General features: G+C 38.7%; 1 protein-coding gene across 2 annotated transcripts in view; it reads right to left on the bottom strand.

Moving 5' to 3' along the window:
* Positions 1 to 20,273, bottom strand: part of MMP2 (matrix metallopeptidase 2 (gelatinase A, 72kDa gelatinase, 72kDa type IV collagenase)) — a 35,816-nt gene that overhangs the window by 14,193 nt on the left and 1,350 nt on the right. For both annotated transcript variants that reach the window (XM_010286674.1, XM_010286675.1), the window contains exons 2-8: positions 16,717 to 16,943; positions 15,059 to 15,207; positions 12,783 to 12,911; positions 10,999 to 11,172; positions 5,061 to 5,234; positions 2,890 to 3,063; positions 1,572 to 1,727 (exon numbers count right to left, since the gene is read on the bottom strand). In XM_010286674.1, coding sequence (XP_010284976.1) covers positions 1,572 to 1,727; positions 2,890 to 3,063; positions 5,061 to 5,234; positions 10,999 to 11,172; positions 12,783 to 12,911; positions 15,059 to 15,207; positions 16,717 to 16,943 — 1,183 coding nt within the window. The remainder of the gene's footprint in view (positions 1 to 1,571; positions 1,728 to 2,889; positions 3,064 to 5,060; positions 5,235 to 10,998; positions 11,173 to 12,782; positions 12,912 to 15,058; positions 15,208 to 16,716; positions 16,944 to 20,273) is intronic.

The following is a 20,273-nucleotide window of genomic DNA, read 5'->3' as shown; positions in this document are numbered from 1 at the left end:
AGTGGCTATCCATGTTGAGCTGCCTCTTTAAATTGAAAGATGTCCAGAAGTGACTATACTGGATTCAAATGCTAACATTACAATTTTTGTTTTACTGGCTTCTAAAAAGAAAATAAATGCATTTCAAAGCCCTTCTATTCAGAATTATCTGCAACTCCACCGAGAGAGACGTCGAAGTGGGTTTCTTCCCTTTCTAGAAGTGCCAGTATTTTGCAAGTTACAAAGATGCGTTTTGAGCCATTTGTATGATCTTTCTGCCCTCATCAATAATCAAAGTGTGCTCTTCAGAACATGCACTTTGTCATCTGGTTTATTTTATTTTATTATTTGGCTGCTGCTGTATTGCCTTATGAGATGTTTGCCTTTTTTCTTAGACATCAGGTTAATTTACTGTATGAAATAATCCACTCCAAGGTGGAGTGTAGCTGATTTGAGATAATTACAATGGAATAAAACAAAGGTGGTTTTGAATACTTGTTTTATATAGAAAGCGGTTTGCAAAGGGTTATATCAGTTATAAAGAGGCAAGAAAGACAGCTTTGTCTCAGGTTTTGAAGTGTGCCTTGAGATAACTGGGTTAAATTCTGAACTCTATCAAAGATACGCCGTGCAAGCGTAGAAAATTCACTTAACCTTGCCCATGTCTCAATTCCCAGTCTTAATTAAAGCAGCTAAGAACAAGGAAGAAATGAAGATTCAAATCAGATTTTTGATAAAAAGGTGTCTCATGGTAATCATTTTGTTATATTCTTATTATAATTTTTAAGGTGTTGAATACTGTAGAATATAGCCACTTATAATTAGGAAGATACCTCAGTAGAAAAGTGCAAAGCACAGAAAGAGAAATGATAGAGGTTTTCTTCGACTGCTTAATTTACTGTAGTATACTTGTGCCTCTACAAGGTAGAAAATATATACATGGAAGGAACTTTAATCATAATAATCCTTATGCATTTTACTAAGAGTATCTGTGGAGAAAATAATACGTTTTAAAGATGTACCAACATAAAAATACTTGAAACCACTTTTTCTCTAGGAGCTTGCCAAATACATGTCTGTTGAAGTATCCACTCCCACACACTCTCTGCAAATGTTATTGTGACGGTGCAGCTTGAATTGTTGTGGGAAGGCAACGTGAACTGTTTCCAGACTGGGACAGGAAACAACGTCCTTCCCCTATTACAGGTGGTTTGCAATCTGGGAAGCTCAAATTGTTGTAGACAGTAACACGCAAAACCACCCACATCAGGGATTTCAAGCGAGAGAAAAGCATGGCATTTCACTGTCCCAGTAAAGGCATTAGAAATTTTCATCTAAAGGTTTGGTTATGGAGAGTCTTGGGGCTCCTGTGAGTTCAGTAAATTTAGTGACTCCTTGTCCTTAAATTGTGATATTTGATTGAAGTAGGAGCCCTGGTAATAACATGAAGAAAGCAGGGAGAAAGGAACAGAGGGTGTTTCTGGCATTGGTGGTATTGTGCAGTATGTAATTTACTGCAAGTTCTGAGTCCCAAATTTCAACCTGTGCTGCATGCTGTTCTGATAAGTTCTGCTGACAGGGAAGGACTTTACCGTATAGCTCCTGGATCCCTTTAATGTCATCCTGTGAAAGTCGAAAGTTCTTGGTGTAGGTGTAGATAGGGGCCATAAGAGCTCCTGGGTCTTCGGAGTGCTCTAATCCCATGGCATGGCCAAATTCGTGAGCAGCAACCAAGAAGAGACTGTACCCTGAGTAACATAGCAAGATAGTATTAGCTGCTTGCTTCTAAATAGAAGTGTACCATGCAGGTTATTCATAGTCTTATAATTTTATTTTTCTTGCTACACATCAAAAATCTCCCAATAATAGATATCATAATTAGTGTTTACAGCCTCCAATGGTGAATGTCAAACATATTGCCAGAATGACATTTCATTAGACAGGTTCTAAAACTTCCTCTGTAGCTGGTGATTGCTGCTGTCTCGCATGCGAGTGACTTTGACCAGTCTTAATATTTCTGTGAAAAAAGGAAATGTAGCAAATAAAACCAGACTTTTTTTTTTAAGCACAGGAGAATTAAACTTGCAATCTAGACCTCAAATCTTACTTTTCATCATGAAATGGCATGCAAGTGATAAACAGGTCCGTATATCTGTGTGTCTGCGAACAGTGCCTGAATCAGTACTGCTGTACCAATATTTGTTAGGTTGAAAAAAACTTTTATCATAGGATGACATTTTATCAATTATGTCCAAACAGTCTCTGAAATTTGGCAGTTATTTTCCTCCTAAAAGAAAAACCTGCATCTAGCATTTGTTTGTAAGTAAAAAGCCTTTTGCTATATTTAATTTTACTCATGTCACAAATAAGGACAAAGATTAATCAATATAATTTTAAATACTGATATTCACCATACAAACTTCATACTGTCTCTCATTTTTTTAACATGTTTTTCATCTTTGGCAATATCAACCACAAATATATTAATTTTTTACATTTATAATTTTTTCCTGATTTGGCCACTATCAGAGTATAATTATTACATACCAGTGAAATACTATAGTACGTGTGATTTTTAGCCTTAGAAGGAAAAACCGGTGATGAGAAAAGCATTTACTTATTTATTTATTTATTTATTTATATATTGTATTTTGGAAAGATATGTCATTTTTCCAATTTTAGAAAATCTGAATGTTTCAGGCAGATGATTTCTGGGACTGACTCTTTAGCAATAGTCTTTAACAATAGTTTCACATTTAAATGTAGGGGTTTTGCTCAAATTTTGGTTTGGGGAGAAGTACTGTAACCAGACAGGAGTGATAAACGTAAGAATGAAGTCATCATAAGTGCGATGTCATCGGTGTGGTCAATATGCTATTACCATTGTATTGCTCTGACAAACTGTGTTACCTTGATCTGGACAAAAGCCCCACTTGCGGTCATCATCATAGCTACTGGTAGAAGCACACCACAGCTTGCCATCATTGCGACCTGCACTCGTACAGGACTCGTATTTATTCCCAAGGAAGATGAAGGGGAATACACAAGGGGCTCCCTCTGAATTTCCACCAACTGTTGACATGGCTATGGAAGACAGCAGAACACCACAGTGAGAAGGGAATCCCTTTTGTGAGGTTAAGCTCATGCACCTTCTTCTAAACTACACATTGAAAACAGAAAGCAAACAGAAAATCTGCAATCCTCTTACGAACACAAGGAATAAGATTAAAAGTAATATTTGAAAAGAACATTTTCTGACGCTGAAAAAAAAGGAAAAGGTCTAAGCTTTGCCGTTGCAATGAACTTGCCAGTAGTTTTGGTGGGAGTAAGAATGAGGCCCGGGCTCATGTTCACAGCTCTGAGAAAGCAGCAGTTAACAGTGTTTTGTGCAAGGTGATTGCGCAGCAAGTATCTTTTGATGGTCTTTCCTGGTGATATCTTAAAGGATGTCTCAAGTAGGTGGAAGGTAGGTTTAGTGTCAGAAAGGGCTATTGAGTATCCACCTGGTTAGTGGGTGTCCTACTGAAGTACAAGCTTTGAAGTAAAAAAAAAAAGGGGTCCAGAAGAGCAGTCACATAAAATAAATTGAGGAATTCTTTTATGCTGACAGCAGGATACTGTTTAAAAGAAAAGGAAAATCAAACGTGGATGACTTTTTTTTTTTTAACCTGTATTTTTGCAAAAACTTGTAAATTTTTGCCCTAACTGTGTTCTTATCTATGTGATATACGGTGGTAGTATATAAGAAGTAACATTGGTATATGCACATACAAGCATTTTCTAGAGGGAAGAGGGTGTAACTAAATTTAAAATTACAGTTTAAAGTAGGTATCATAAACAGAATAGATAAAGAACGTAAAACTCATTTAAATTAATTTACACTGCTACCTGGCAATTACAGTTCCTTTCAAATTATGGTCTATCTTCTGGGAAGGTACAGGAGAGCAGCAGAGGGGCAAAGCTGGTTGCGTCCCTAACTGTTTATTATTATTTATTTCTCATTCATTATTATTCATTAATATGCCAGAAATTAACTGTGACTTTTTTTTTAATCTCAAGCAATAACATTTTTTGCTGGAAAAAAGTTTAAACTAAGTGTATTTCTTGATTCCAGTGATGGAGACTGTGTTACCTAGGACTTTGGATATATTGATTCTAGATATATAGAATCTTTTGTCTGTTGAACTATCCTTTACACTTTTCTCTTCCTAACTATATAACAAGTTATAACGAATTTGATCCTTTCTTTTATTTTTTTTTTAAACATCTGTAAGGTAAAATTGAAGGGTTACATCTGGTTATCAAAAGTAACAGGAAGCCAAATACCAATACATCAAATCCCTATTGCAAATGGTTAGGCTGTTTTCAAAAGATGCAAAAACCAGGGTGCATGCAGGTTTGAATGTAGCTTTGGGGTGCTACAGGGTGATTGTGTCTTCCCCTTGGCTCTGTTAAAAAATGGAGATTTTGGAACTGCCATAGCTAACTTCTACATCTAAATACTTATGGATTTGGTCTGTATCCTCAGATTGAACACCTGCCAAGCTGTACAAGGCTATAAATTAATTTTTGCTCCTTTATGTAATAAAACTCAAGTTAAAAAGCACAAAAAATTGTGAAGAAAGCAGAAATCTATTTTCCTGGCTAAACCATTTCACTTAGTTCTTTTGAATTGCTGAAAAGTTCTATTAACTCAAGCTTAACATACTAAACAGGATTTCTTTTTTCAAGTATAAATGGTAAGTATTAAGCTAAAATATTATTCAAGCTTTCTTCCGTTGCATGAGACTTCCAGGGCCATTAACAAATTGTAATCTACTCATAATTATCCTGCAATGGTGGACATTTAGTCCTATGGTTCAATGACATTTGTGTATCCCTGATAAACTTGGTGTGCGATGGCATACCGTTGTCGTTTACATCTATTGCTCCTGTTCTGGTTACCTCTGTGGCCACCTATGCTGCAATTGTGCCTAACTCATCAACTTCTGTGTGCCCTGGTGAAGGTGTGAAAAAAGAGACTTTTGTTACTTTAAAAAATGACAAATTAGACTGTGTTATGCAAGCAACATTCCTCATACCCGTCTCTGGACAGAATCCATATTTCTTATCTCTGTCGTAGTCTTCAGTGGTTCCACACCATCGATATCCATCTGTCCTGCCTTCTGTTGTGCACTGGTCATAGGACTGGCCTTGAAATTTAAAGGGGAATTTGCATGGCTGCCCATCACCATTGCCACCCATTGTAAAAAGTGCTGCAAGGAGAACGAAGGAGAAAAACGTCAATACGCAATGCTCGGTATCAACAAGGAATTGCAATGTGCCCGTGGTAATGTGTGAAGGTCTTGACAGAGATTAGACAGCCATCGTGCATGATGCAGTTCACACTTAGAACCTCTGTTTTACACCAACAATGAAATGCTTTGGCAAGATAGTGTATAGAAAGGAATGCCTGGTTGATCTTTATAAATCACTGGGAATGAAGAACATTCTACCAAGCTGTTTGAATGTGGTTTGAATTGTGTATATCCTTTATAGCCTGCCTGATAACATAAAATTAATATCGCTTCTTGAAACAACGTTTAGACAGAGGATTCTCAGAAAGTCACTAATGTTCCTTAGTGCTCTGATTCGTTTGCATCAAAAACGTTAGCTAAAATGGCAGACTTTGTACACAGCCACTGACAAGACAGATCGGTTTTTCACAACGGCCATCTGTGTCATTTGCAGTTTCTTTAAGATGCTGACATACGGTAGAGTTAAAGTCAGATAACAAGTCAGTCTGTAGGCTTTTCCTCCAGGCTTTGCTTCTTGTTTCTGAGAATCCACTCTCCTGGGCTCAAACACTTGATAGATAAGCAAGAGAGGATAAATATGACTCCTTCAACAAGGCAGAACACTGGAGGCTTCTCCTGTCTTTTGCTTCGTTAATGTCCCTAAATGTAGTGTATTGGTCTTCTAAGGGCTGTTTATACACAAAAAAGGCCCCATGGCTCAACCCTGAGAACCAGAAGTCTCTCTTGTACATGAAGGAATATAGATTAAACTGAGCCAGAATTTCTGAGATCTGTTTTAGGATTTTAGTAAACTTTGGGGAATAGCTAGAGGAAGACAGATAAAATTTCTTATGCTGCTATTTAAAAAATGTATGTCCAGATAGAATTACATGAAAATGCAGATGGCTTGGAGCAGCTAACATCTTGTGAATCTGCCTGTGTCTTCTCTTGGCTGCTGTGTCTGTGGGAATCCTCGATGGTAGGACAGTATCTGTGGGTGCTATGTGCTGGTGAGACGAAACCATGAGGGCACAAACTGGGCCAAGCCTTGCACCGAACAGAGACAAAAAATCCTGCATGCAGCCATGTGCTAATTCCCCTTGAGATTTAAGAACAGCACCTCAGAATGAAACACTCCTGTTTGAATTCCCAGTGTAAGGTATGCGTGATTTGGCCTTTTTTAAGGTGCCCAAGGGGACACCTTTTTTCCCTCTCCTTTCCCCAGTTTAAAGCTACAGCTAAAACCCAAACATCTGTGTAGGAAGGCTTGGCAGGTTATTTCTAACTTTGCTGTTGTCGTTTTTGATGACCAAAAAGCCATTGTAGCCTCAGTGTCTCTGTAGGATTTGGGGGGTTTTGCCTTTGCTTAGTCTGATACATTGATGGGAAGAGACATTGTTTATCAGTGTGCTTAGCTTTTTAGAGTAGTAATAAATAAAAACCCAAGACCTCTTCTGGCTGAAGGATGACTGGGAAGGGTTCAAGCAATGGGGTGTTGTGACACAGATGATTAATTTTGCCTTTTCCACTTAAATCAGTAACTGGCTGCAGTATCAGGGACATGAACCAGTAAGTTACTGAAGTAAGTTCCAGTCCTGCTAAGGAGAGGGCTTGGAGCTTTGCAGGCGTGGCTCACAAATGCGAGTTCACTGAACTTCTGATCTGGCTGAGCTGTCATCTGTATCCTTCTGCACCCTGGACTTGGAAGCAGCCACACAGTGGTCCTATCTCCAGGCAAAAGGTGTTATCAAGATAACTGCAACACACCGTGCCTCCCCAAAAGAGCAAGCTGCAAATGTTTGTATTTGTCTCAGATGCTGTAATAAGTTAGAAAATGTGCATTAACTAGGACTATAGCTATTGTGATTGGAGAGACTTTATATTTTTATAAAGAAATGATAGAATTGGAAGGCAAAATTAAACTGAGTTTAGGTGACTCATCTACCACATGAGCTTCTTCCAGCTCTAGAATCTGGCAAACTCTGTATTTTAATAGCCTTTTTTTTTTGTTTTGTTTAAATGTGGCTAAGTTGCAAAAACCTTATGGAAAGTCAATCTCTTGCTGCTTTGCATGGAGTCTTTCTGGGTCACAGTCAAAATGCAGTTTTTCATTTTGCTTGAGGTAACATCATGTGATGGTAACAACAACGGTTTATTAAGTTTTCAAATCCTGCCCCAACTAGAAAATTCTTTGCTTTAATGTAAATGACTAGTTAAAGACTAGGTCAGTTTCCCCCAAAACAAAACAAAAGCTCTATTTACTTGTAAGGGGATCTTAAAGGGCCTGACTCTTGTTCTGCATCATGGTAAGCTCAACAGCTTAAAAATCAGTGAAGATACACTGATGTGAGAGCAGATTCAGGCTGGACATTACTAACCTGCACTGCACTGTTAGCTCTTCCCAGAAAAATCAGCCAGTTTTAATGTAAGGTAACCTCAGTCTGGAAGGGTGCTATAAAACCCCTGTGGCACAGATCCGAGGTGGAGGTAGCTGCAGCTACATGAGGGTTCTGCCTGGGAGAGCAGTTGAACAGCAGCCTACAAGAACTGTGACCAGTGTGCGGGAGTACAGGCAGAGTACAGATACCAGTAACGATAGATATCAGAGGGCCAAAGGAGCCTAAACTCCCTGTAGGGTCAGTGGAGTTTGGTACAGAGAGGGGTTCAAGATTCCTTGATCCCATATGGCAAAGGAGAGGTTCAGCACACCTGCGTAACATTTGTGTAGTAGGTAGGTAAGTTTCTGCTTTCCCTTCTTCTGCTTTGACAAATTATAGTTGAATCAGTCTACAAAATTAGGGTACACATCTGGGATTAACTTTGGAAAAGCTTGGTGCAGTACCATAGCGTTAAAAATGTTTCCGAATATGCAGCATGGCTCTGAGAAGAATTGAAACTAACTTCAGTGAATTATATGGGGGAGAAACAAACACTGACAACCAGGAATGTCACCTCCAACACAGATTCTATGATGCAAATCCTCCCCTATCTGAATTTATTAGCTGGGTTTTAGCAAATGGTGTCTTGGAATAATGAGTGAACAATGCTGCTCTGAATTTAATAAGAAACATCTGTGCATAACAGTTCAAGGATCTTGCGAAACAATTACATCAGAAACAAAAGGCTGAAACCCTTCTGTTCCGTTTCAGAAACCTTGACACAAGCATTTCCAAGAACATCAGCTTCCAGAATCGGCTCTCCATAAGAGTGCTTCACTGCTTACATTTTCGATCTTGTGTGACTTTGGGATTTTACAAAGGTATCAGTCAGGGTATGTGGATCTCAGTTTGTCCAGCTACCTATAATACAGGCTTCATTCTGACTATATCTGAGCATTTGGGGTATTTTGAAGAAATAAGCCCAGTTTTGCTCTTGTCCAGCTGGAAGGATTAACCTGAGTGAGAGGAGATTTGGGGAAAGGTGGGGAATGAAGGAGATGGCAAAGTTTTAGGAAATAAATGATTGTGTGGGTATGTGCGTGTGCACGCATATGATCTACTGCAGTAAATGTTAGGCTAAAGAAGCTAGTTCTGAAAGTTATGTAACTAACAATAACTTTTTTTCGATTAACTGAAGTCTGTTAAAAGTTTACGCTCCTGCTTGTTCATCCCCTATAATTATATAAATAGCTGTCACCATGGTAGATCCCAGCTCTAGATGTGATCTATAATGGGCGTTTAGGGTTTTGGCAATTAAAGAATATTTTTTTTTCATCAAATTAGGGCTATAAGACTGATATGTTCTACAACAGGTTATCTCTGCAAACCCCGAGCATCCTGATGCAGAAAATTTGTAATCTTCTATTGGAAACTGTACGGTCTTGCAAATGAACTTGAGAAATCCTCAAAATTTGTCAAGCAGGAATCCATTTAGTGTTCGGCTACAATAGGATACTGGAGAAGTTTTGAAGACATGATATCTGAAATTCTTCTACATACACGTATCTCTGGTCTTTGAAAAATTATGTGTACTTGACTGACACATACATATTAATGCACATACATGTATTTTTACAATACTCCTTGAGCTTGCCTGGGACATCTCGGGCTGTGCTTGTGCATTCTTGGTCTGGCAAAAACCTGAACATGTCTTGTTTTGCTGGCTTTGCATCTTAAACATCACTAATTTTCTTTCAGCAATCTGCATTCTCTTTCCTTGTACTGACTGCCTATAGCCCTAATATTATAAATAAGTTTAGTACTATTTTTCCAAGCAGAATTAACATGTGTCAAACAAAAGCTCCATTGTTTTGTGCTTCGTTCTCTTTCATAACTCTCTCATTTGTTACGACACAGCAGTAGCAGGCAGGAGTTTTAGTGACTTTGTGGGTCCATTGCTCAGGACATAAGGTAACAAGAGTGATGAAACACTCCCTGCTGCCAAAAGCTTATAGCAATCAGTTATGTACAAAGGGAAAAAAGGGAATGGGGGAAACTGCAGTACTGGGAATGTCTGTGAATATAGGTGCTGGCAAACAGGAGGTGGAACAGGCAGCTAAAAGCCCCTTACCTTCTCTACTCTTCTCACTGCTGATAAAATAGCACAGTAGGTTACAGCCAATTACACTTAATTGCTGCTTTAAAGGTTTGCTGCAGTGTGATATACAGGAGATCAAATTAACACTCATATAATAATAAATTGTCCGAAATCTTATATCCAGTAGACTCATCAAAATTTTCAAGCATATAAATACATGTTCCCAATGTTTAACAGGAAACACACTGTCAGAATTTCATTGGAAAGATACTAATCATATTGTGTATATTTTTAAAAAGTTATGGCTACATGAAAGCATTATACACATTGTCTAATCTGTAAATGAGTGCTTCCAAATATGAAGTAAATTGCTTGTAAAAAAGAGGATTCTGTTCACATTCCGAAAAGAAATTAAGTACAATATTAGCTTTTCTAAGCCCTCTAACAGTTTTGTACAGATACTGATACAGAGTTGTGATTTCTGAAATATGGTGTCGTTCCTGTATCTAAAGTGAGCTGTTGGAACTGCTTCATGAGTAAGAGTCCTGAAGACCTAAAAACCTAAATTCTAAAAATGTGAGTGCTGTCCTGGCTAACAATCTGCAATGTACCAACATACAAATAACTGAGTACCAGCACAGATACTTAAAATTCAATCATTTTTATTTTGAAAATCAGTATGAGGTCGTTTAAAGGGTGATTTGTGACAACAATAGTGCAACGTGACACTAAGAGGGCTCTCAGACTCAGAGGACCTGGGCCACCAGTTGGTAAAATTTGTATGCGAAGTTACAGAGGTTTGGCTTAGTGGGTTTCATCCTTAACTGCTAGTTTTTGTCAGTTACTGGTCTTGAAGGAGATGCAGTTGTGATTGTTAGTGGAATGGCCTGCAATTTAGGGAGAGATTCCTGTCATTTAGTGTGTTGGCCCTACCCTTACTCTAAAAGGTTGTTGACCTGGGTTAGGAAACAGAACCCGTAGTGTCTCTGATGTATATTTGGGTCTGACACTGCTTCTGACATATCTCCAATATATCCTTGTGAAAACAAGATAAATGCCTCGGCCGGGGTTGTCATCAGTTACAAACTCTCCTACACCAAGGGAGCCTTTAGGGAGTTTTGTCTGCTTAGATGCTGCAGAGATATTAAAGAGCAGTAAATCTAAATCTGCCAGAAAGGAAGTGGAAAGAGTAGAAGTAGTGGATCAGCAAGATAAGTAGGGAACAGTCTCCCAGGAAAAAAAATGGTACAAACAATGATCTACTTACACTCGTGGGGACAGAAGCCATATTTGCCATCTGCATCAAAGTCTTTGGTTGTGGAACACCAAAGGAATCCATCACTGCGTCCTGCATCTGTGCAGCTGTTGTATTCCTTGCCATTGAACCAGAAGGGAAATTTGCAGTATTCACCATCTGCATTTCCATACTTCACTCTAACCACTATAAAGAGAACAAATGCAGTGGTGAAATTAGCCACCAACTGATATGAAAAATACAGTTTCTGGACATCTTCTTTTCCAGTCTGAATTTCCACTTTGAAATTCAATATGCTGCTGGTCTCTCTATTGGCAAGATGATCATAGCTGAAATAATAAGTGGTAATTTTGAGAGAATTACATGGGTATTACTCATGGTGAAGTGTTAGAATGAACAGTCCTTAGAATCAGCCCAGAAAAATATATATGTTGTTGTTACTATGGCAATGCAAACTTCTAGACATGCTGTTAATAGATTTAGTAATTTAGTTGCTTTGGTAATATGGTCTAAAGCTTTCAGTATAGTTTGAAAGGTTCCAGGCAGCAGTTGAGCATGAGCTGAACGTACATTGTGCCTCATAAACCACTTTGGTATTTCCAATTTGACTTGAATGAGATCAAAAGTGGCACTGGGGGATTGGGTAGTAATGCAGACACACCCAGGTCCTGGGGTTTGTTTCAGTTTGTCACATGTTGTCCTAAGACTAAGTACTGGTGCTGTAACATACGTTAATGTATAGATAATTCACTTATCCATAGCATTTCTTTTAATGGCAGTAACTGACTGGGTGCTTGTGCAGTATTTCCACTAATATGGAAAACGGTTTCCTCCTGTTCACTGTTAGTCTGAGGCAGGGATCCACTCCGGTTACTACATATGCTGGTCAGTGCTTCTGCTAAAGTTAAAAGAAAGCCAAATGGAAAGAAATTGACTATTTTGGTATTAAAGTTCCATTATTTTTTAAGTGGGAGGACAGCTGAGAAAACTAGAATTTGAAATGGAAGGCAAACATGAGTTTGAGTTCTTATTCTAAGTTTTCCAAATTATTTTACAGTAGAAGAATGATAATTAGAAATATATGATTGTGGCATAAAGTTCAAGAAAGTTCAAGCAGAAAAAAAGAGGTTCCAAACTACTAATACTTGGTCTTGTTTGTCTAGTTTGGGTGATATTATCTGGACTTCAGTTGTTTTCTTCTACAGAGTATGGCAAACTGCCTGTTAAAGATTCTTGGAGATGTTTTTGATCCACTGTTTGATGTTGATTTTGTTTCAGTCATCAGCATGAGGGATTTGTATTCTATTGTTTTTGACACATACCATGAGTATATAAATCCTTATTCAGGTGGATGGTTCCATTTTTAACAACGGGAGCCACAGCTTAAGTCAGGTAGAGGCTAAGCTGAATAGCACTGGCCAGTCTGCGTCTTACAAATGAACTTAAAGATGTTGTAGTTGGGGTACCTGAGAACTGAAGCATTCAAAATCATAGTCGTGGCCTTGTACTTTTCCCACAATTCATGATGGTTGTGCAGCATCAGGCCCATTATTAATTCACTTTTTCAAGGGGCAACAATAGAGGAACAGAAAGGGAAATCCTAGGTAATGTTTATTTAGGAATTACATAAGTATTTTGTAGAGAACAATTTAAATTGTATACATTAATTTTCATCCCCTAACTTTTATTGACATGTCAATGAAAACATTTAATGCATTATGTTTTAATGCCTGAAACAGCATTAAAACATACCAGCTAGCAAGCTATATGTTCTGAAACATTAAAAAGTCTGGTACCTTGCCCCTCTCCAAGAGTCCACAGTTCATCATCATCAAAATGGGAGTCTCCTCCAATTCCTGGCCCTGGTGCAAAGGCGTGAGCCAGGAGACCGTCTTTGCCGTCAAATGGATAGCCATCACCATGTTCTGCAGGAGGAAGCAGACAAAAAAGAGCAGTTTCTAATGACCTCAGCTCTGTCAGAGTCTTTACATGAATGATGATTATCATGTGTACTTTCCCATCCAAGACAGCAGCAGAATACTCCAGTGAGTGAGTTTGTTATTATGGGTTGTGCTGGCAAGACAGAACTAGAAGAGAAGAAGCCAGTTCCTACAAAGAACATTAAGTGTCAGTACCGCAGTTGTCACAGCATGTTATTTTATATCTTATAAGTATTGTGGAAAGGTATCAAAGACAGTGAAGAACAGTGAAACATTGTACATTGGATGTACAACTGCATACACACTGCTATTTCTCAATGGAGACTGGTAGGAGCTGTAAAATATGCATTGTAGATGAGTAGTATTTTCAGATAATTCATACCAGTCTCCAACACAGAGATTGGAAAGTAAAGAGAGATATCTCTTTGCAGGCTACTTGGCTGCTGCTCCTCAGACTGCTGTGCTCTTTTCTTTGTGCAGAATACTGACTACTTTAAGCAGGAAAGCAAATCCGCTGAGTGTCTCAGTAGTGAGCCTCTGGAAAGTTAGCTCTTATTCAGTGCTCCGAGTCCTGTGAATGAGCCTATTCCTCCTCCACATCAACCGCTCTGAGACTCGGGCCTCTCACACAGCAACAGCAGGTTAAGCAGCTCTCCTGTTATTACACTGTAGGCTTTTCTTGGAAGTACGCCGCATGTGGGTAAGGCAGGCTGGCAAGGGCATAACCCTGGTATTCATAGCTTTCCCACCACACTGACCTGTGCATCAAAGCTGGCTGCCAGCATCTCCAGTTGCATCATTTCAAGCCTTTTGGTCTGATGTCTTGCCATTTAACAGAAGCCCTAAATACACAGGCCTGATTCTCTACTCTGTTACACTGATTTTATGCTAGTGTCACTCTCTTAATACCAGTTCAGTTCATTCATTTCAGTAAACTAGTGTGTCAATTGTCAAGGAGAAGATTTTGACATGTATTAGATGCTTTACTCCTATTCATTTCAAAGTAGATCCTTTGGTTAAGAATGAAAAATCTTGAAAATGAAAAAGCTTGTGGATGGCCCAGCTCCTGTGAATCCGACATGCAGTAAAGTGATAAGAATGAGTGAATGCAGAAGCAGCTCTTCTCCCACTGTTTCTGAGCCAACTATAAGCAGCAAGTACTAAAAGCAGCAGAAACACTTCTGCTTTTGTAAGACTTCTTTTTTGCGAACCAAGCCAGCCTGGATGAGGATCTGAAGTTTTGAGTGCTGTACAGAATCTCTAAAGTTTTTGAGGTCAACTCATCAGAAGCTAAAGCAAAGCAAACCAGCTTGAAATGGAGGCTATTACAAAGAGCTCAGTTATTCTTTCAACTGTTCACTTCACTTCCAAAGTCTACCTCCCAAGTGATTGGCTGCACAAGTATCTTCATTAGTATTAAAAATTCTGTGCCTGTCCATAAGAAGTTAAAATGCACCAGGTTTACCCTGAAAAGCTATAAACATTCTTTCAGAGGAAACCAAAATTAATAAAGAAGGCACGTACAACAAAAATGAATCGTCACCTATCATCAGCTGGACTCAAACCGTAATTCAGCTTACGATCCATATTTTTAAATTCCTCAAGACCAAAGAATGCATTGAAAGCTTGCATTCTGCTGTGCTAAAGAACGGAGACCAGCTATGGAGTCAAAATTGAAAGCCACCAATTCATTTTCAAGCTCCAATATGGTAGGACCTCTACCACTATCACTGGAAAACTGAGTACAGAGCTATAAATAAGCAGTATGATGGCATTCTATTCTCTTCTGTGGCAGGAAGCCAGCTCACATCATCTGAAGATCTGTAACAATATTTCCCAGTTCTATTTCTGATTTGTAAATTTAAAAATAAAATGTTGCCCCTAGTGATTCTCTTCTGGAAAGATAAATATAGTATAAGGATATTGTATAAATACTCCTCTCTCTTGTATATAAGAAAGAAAAGAAAATCTTAGTGAAATTAGATCTTAGCCTGTATAAGCCAAGAGCAAACTAGGACAAAGTTTGCCAGAAAGGCTACTTATATACTACTTATTGAGGGTAGGTCATTCCAATACTAAGGATTAATGAAAGGAACAAAACCAAAAACATATGTAAAAATAGAAAAATGTACCCCATCGGCCAAAATTAATCATAATGTCTGCTTCTCCATCGTTTATTCGGTTGAATCTCAGTGGTGTGACATCACTCCAGACTTGAAAGGCTCGAGCAAAGGCATCATCTACTGTCTCAGGATCCAAATCCGGGGTATAGCCTATAATCCTTAGAGGTAAAAGGTAGAGTTAAACAGCACATAAACCCCCTCCCAGTATTTGTTGTTTGCTGAGTAGACTCAGTCACGAAACTGGTTAAGAGGTAACACCGCTGCATGTGAGATCTAAACAGTTCCTTTGATTCAGAGATGTGTTTAGATGTGGCACTTACTATTTATTTTCCTTTGGAATTGATGCAGCAGCGTGAAGAAAATTATATAGCCAGAGGCTGTAAAGCCTGTATGGCAGTGGGCCTTGCACAAAATATTCAGGGTTTTCATCAGCGCTGAGGCTCTGACAAGTCATACTGTCACTTTAGACATGAACATACAAGCACATCTGGATATATAAGATTTATTTGCTAGACAAAGAACTCAATGACATTCTGAAAGTTTCAAGTGTGGACGGTTTTGGTCTTTAATAATAACAGAAAGCCAGTCCTTCTCCCTGACCTTTGTAGTTAACTGTATGTTGTTTCATCCTGGTTGAATGCTAATCCTTTATCAGTGTGTTGGTTACATTGGCAATAGGATACATGGGGAAATGGGAGGTAAAAGCAAGTAAGATAGAGCCATAGGCCTGACATGGGAAAGGGACAAACTCTTTCTTATTTGTCCTTGCTTTCTTCATGTATTTTAACTGGACTTCTTAGCGCTTTATAGCTAGCTAACCTCCATGTAAAGGTAAGTTTCCAATTCTTTGCTGCTGGGGCTGTGCATAGTGAGGGAAACTACTTTGTGCCTAAGGAGAATGGGGAAGAATCAGAGAAAGCACGTCAGCAAGTGGGGGCTGTGAGAGCTGCCACGGGTTTTTTCAGTGTTTATTAGGCTAGTTGCAGCATGAGGGGTGCTTTGAGTCACAACTTGTGAGGAAGCAGCAGACCAAGTCAAGCGACTAAGACAAACCTGCTGTTTGATCTCATTGGTGCTAAAAGTTTGCTCCTGGACCACCTAAGGTAGTGAGATTTTTTTATTGCTGAATTCAGTGAGAGCTATATTGGTCCCTAACTCTTCAGAGTAAGAAATTAAAATGGGCCTAACCTATTGCAATAGGTTTGCTTTAAGTCATGTCTGTATGGATATGAGATACAATTGTTTCATTTCAAAATTTACTTGATGACTTTCATTTTTATGACTGCTGAATGCAGAGGAGTTTGTCCTCCTACATGGCCTCTGCAGTCAGTAAATACTGTGGTCCCCACTGAGCAGATGGACAGGTGAGGTACTCCCATATCCCCTTAGGATGCTTGCAGCAGAGCAAAGAATAAAACCGAAATCTCTTTAGTCTCAACCAGAAACATAAAGTTGATCTTTAGATGATTATCCCTGAAATTTTACAATTTGAAATTTCAGAGGTGTTTGCTAAAGCATCTGGTAGTTATCCAAACACAAAGAGATTCTAATTCAGGAAATCCTGTCTAGCCCTCTAAGCAGCTACTCACTTCGAAGTGTCTTATTTGATTGTTTCTTGAAAGTGCTATGGATCTATGTGAGCAAAACCCAACATCACCGGTCAGTACCTGTATGTTATATGATTCTTTTCCCATTTTGGCTTTCTTGGAAAGAAGTTGTAATTGGCTACATCTGGGTTACCACAGCGGGGTTTCTTCATTGTCTCAATAGTATTTTGATCCAAATCTCCTGTTTCAGGCAGCCCAAAAAATTTCTGCATTTTCTTCAAAGTATCTTTCAGGACAAATAAATTGCAATTGTCCTTTGGGCACCCATAGTATTTATTCAGGTATTGCTTGAAAAAAAAGCACAGAACAAAGACTTTAAAATTCATAAAAGAAATAGTTAATCATTACAAATAAATACTGTAATTCCATCTTAGCTTTCCATCTCTAATTTGCAAGTTTTCTTTTCAAAATTACTATTATTAGTAACTGAGAGACCAGCAGAATCTCCTTAACTGACACAAACCATCCTTGATCACACAACATTGCTAATTGAGCAATCATTTCCACTATTAGGTATCACCTTTACTTAATGAATTGCTTTATTAGTAAGTAGAGCACAGAGCTTTAATGTAGAACTACAAAGTAAAATGGTTTTATCTTTTTTGGCTTCTTTATGATGTATAAATCTGCCTACAGTTTTAGATTTTGTGTATGTTTTTTCTTGGAAGACTCTACGGATTATTGAGAAACTTGTCAAGGTATCAAAGCAACCACACAAACGAGACCACATTAATGGAAAATAAAAAAACCATTGTTTATTCAGATTGCATAGAGCTATTTGAATGTTGTGTGTTTTTGCTTTTCAGTCAAACATTGCGAAGACCTGAGGAAGAAGGTGTTTGGTAACATCTCAGTTGGCTGGACACTGCAGCCGAACAAGATCTGCATACTTAAAACTCCATCAAACACTCCAGCAGATTGTGGCCAGACTGATCTTTCTGATACACCATGGTGGCAGATCACAAAGTTATCTCTCCTTTGAAAACCGTGGTCATAAGGGATCAAAAAGACAGCACAAATACCATTATTTTAATCTCTTATTTAAAATATACCCACCCAAGTCTCTTCCATTTTCCATTTTGATCAGTATGACCCAATTAGCAGGTGTAGTGATTAGCAGGTGAAGTGCAGTTGAAAAAAAAAAGTCTGAGCAATGGGTTAGTCTGTTCCCTGGCAATTGTTTCAGTTAAGCAGCCATGTCTTTCAGATGTGTGTTGATAAGTTGTGTAATTATGTTAAACTAAACTGTTTAAGTATAATTTTAAATATAATATTTAAATAAATTAAATATTTAAATATAATATTTAAAGATAAACAGCCGTGGTCCTGATTATCTGTACATGGTCCCCATCTTCTTGTGCAATACACAAGTGAGATCACACAAACTATTCAGTGTTTGTAAGTTCAGTGTTGACTGGCAGAATAACTGTGAGCATCTTGGGGTAGGGACCAGCCCTGAGGGAATGCCTGGCAGTCTCTAGCACGTGGTGAAGCCTGCCATAAAAGCATAGTCATTCAAAAGAAAGAGAGTGACAAGAAGTTATATCTTCAGCAACTGTCTAAAATCCTTTATCAATCAGCTCTGTTCCTAACTGGAGACTAACAAACATGGCCACACAGCAGGCTGCTGGCTAGCTAGAGGTTTTGGATTCCATGTTTGGATCCAGACTGAATTTGAGAAAACCTGTAGCTCAAGCTGTTGCCTTAGCTTGGACTATTGCACAGGTAGGCACAGTCATGCTGTTTAGATTACATACAGCTTTAGATTGTTGAATTTATATCCTCATTGAGGAGTAGATAAATGGATTATGATGAAGATACTAGTTTGGGTACTTCTATAATGATGATAACCTATCATTATCTAATTACTTTCATTCACAGGTTCTAAACAGCTTGACTAAACTATCTGGAGTTCTAGGCTTTATCCGGTATAAGTGAACCTTTTGGTTCTTTTGCACAGAATTTTCAGGAACTCCACACTCAAGTCTGGGTTTGCAATATTTTGATGCCTATCTCTGAAAGAATTGCTACAGCCATGTGAAATGGCAGGTGTTCCCAAACTGATGGGTGGACCACCCAAACTGGTGCTCAGCGTGGCACAGAGCTGAGAGATGCCCTTGACAATGATGCTGTTAGACAGGAAGGTTGCAATTTACTGATCTTCCCAGTAAAACTGCCTGTAGCGGAGGAAGAAGCATCCTCCAGGTATTGTATCCAGAATACTAACTATAAATCCAAGGTAGGAAAACACCCTAAATAAGGTAAAGGTATATTTTCCAAAAATGTATCAGAAGTATCAGAGAGAATTATTTCTGAGGATCACAAGAAGCCTGACAAGATGACTGCATATTTATGTTATTGTGCCAGGAAGTATCGCTGAGGGAAACCTTACTTTATGTATCTAATTAATTGACAGAAGTTCACCCAGGAGACTAGGGATGAGACCGCTACAGCAGCAAAACACAGCAAAGGGTATTTGATGACTGCAGTTGGTCAAGCCTGGATTTCCCCACCTCCTTGTTAAGTCCAGGCGTACCTCATCTACCCTGCATAGGAAATGGTTCAGAGCTTACTCAGAAAAAGGATTTAATCAAGATGTTACACCATTTCCTTCAGAAGGTCCTCCATCCGCCTACTGACTAAGCACAGACTATGACAAGTTTTTGTGATTTTTATAACTTCTGATGGGGTATTTCTCCAGTGGAGACTGTGGCACTGGCAGATAACGGACACAGAATGGTTTTACCTTGTCTGCTCCTAGATAATGAGGCCTGGTGGAAATTACGTGGAATGCATTACGAACATAATCAAACAGGCCAGTTTGGAGGATCTGTTCTTATCCCAATTTTCATTTTAATGGAGTTTGTTATATTTTATTATGCTTCTGCTTGCATCTCCCAAAGAGGTACCATGATATAATATATAGGCTATACATCAGAACTCAAGTTTGCTGAAGAAGCAGGCTGCTGCTCTTGCCATTTTAGGTTTGGGAGTAAGATATACAACCAAAAATATAAAATGAGGCATGGTGAAGAATTTTACTTGCTAGGATTCTAAATAAAAAGCTAACCCCTCTCAGTTTTTCCTAAAATGGAGATTTTACTGAAGATGAGAAATGAACATAACCAGCTGTTCTATGAGAAGAGAATCTTGAAGAAAATGTAGTGTCTATGTAAACCACATCTTGGCCTAGGCTGCAAAATTCAGTTTCCCCAGAGTCAGCAGGGAGCTGTGGTGATCTGGAATTTTGATCCAGCCCATTAATGAAACAGGGTCCAGCTGCAACATAGCAATTTGTGTTCTGATGCTGAGTGTTGGGGCTGTTCCGATGGAGGGTGTGAGGGAAAGGCAGCCAGTTAGCATTACCCAAGAATACTACAAGAAAGACAAAGAACAACTGCAGAGTTAAACCAGCTTGTAATTTTCCTCTGAGTACACATAATAAATAGGTTGTTCGAAAGAAACAGAGATGAGGGGAGATGCGGATTGCTGTTACTGAATAAAAGCCCGACTGCGTCTAAGAAAATAGATTATTTAAGAGTGGTTAAATAACTATTAGACATGTGGGACCCCACTCTCTTCTCCCACATGCGCTGCCCCCCCCCCCGCCACATCCC

Source organism: Phaethon lepturus, unplaced genomic scaffold (genome assembly GCF_000687285.1).
Source record: "Phaethon lepturus isolate BGI_N335 unplaced genomic scaffold, ASM68728v1 scaffold1555, whole genome shotgun sequence".
Classification (NCBI taxonomy): Eukaryota; Metazoa; Chordata; class Aves; order Phaethontiformes; family Phaethontidae; genus Phaethon; species Phaethon lepturus.
This window is presented reverse-complemented; position numbering and strand designations above follow the sequence as displayed.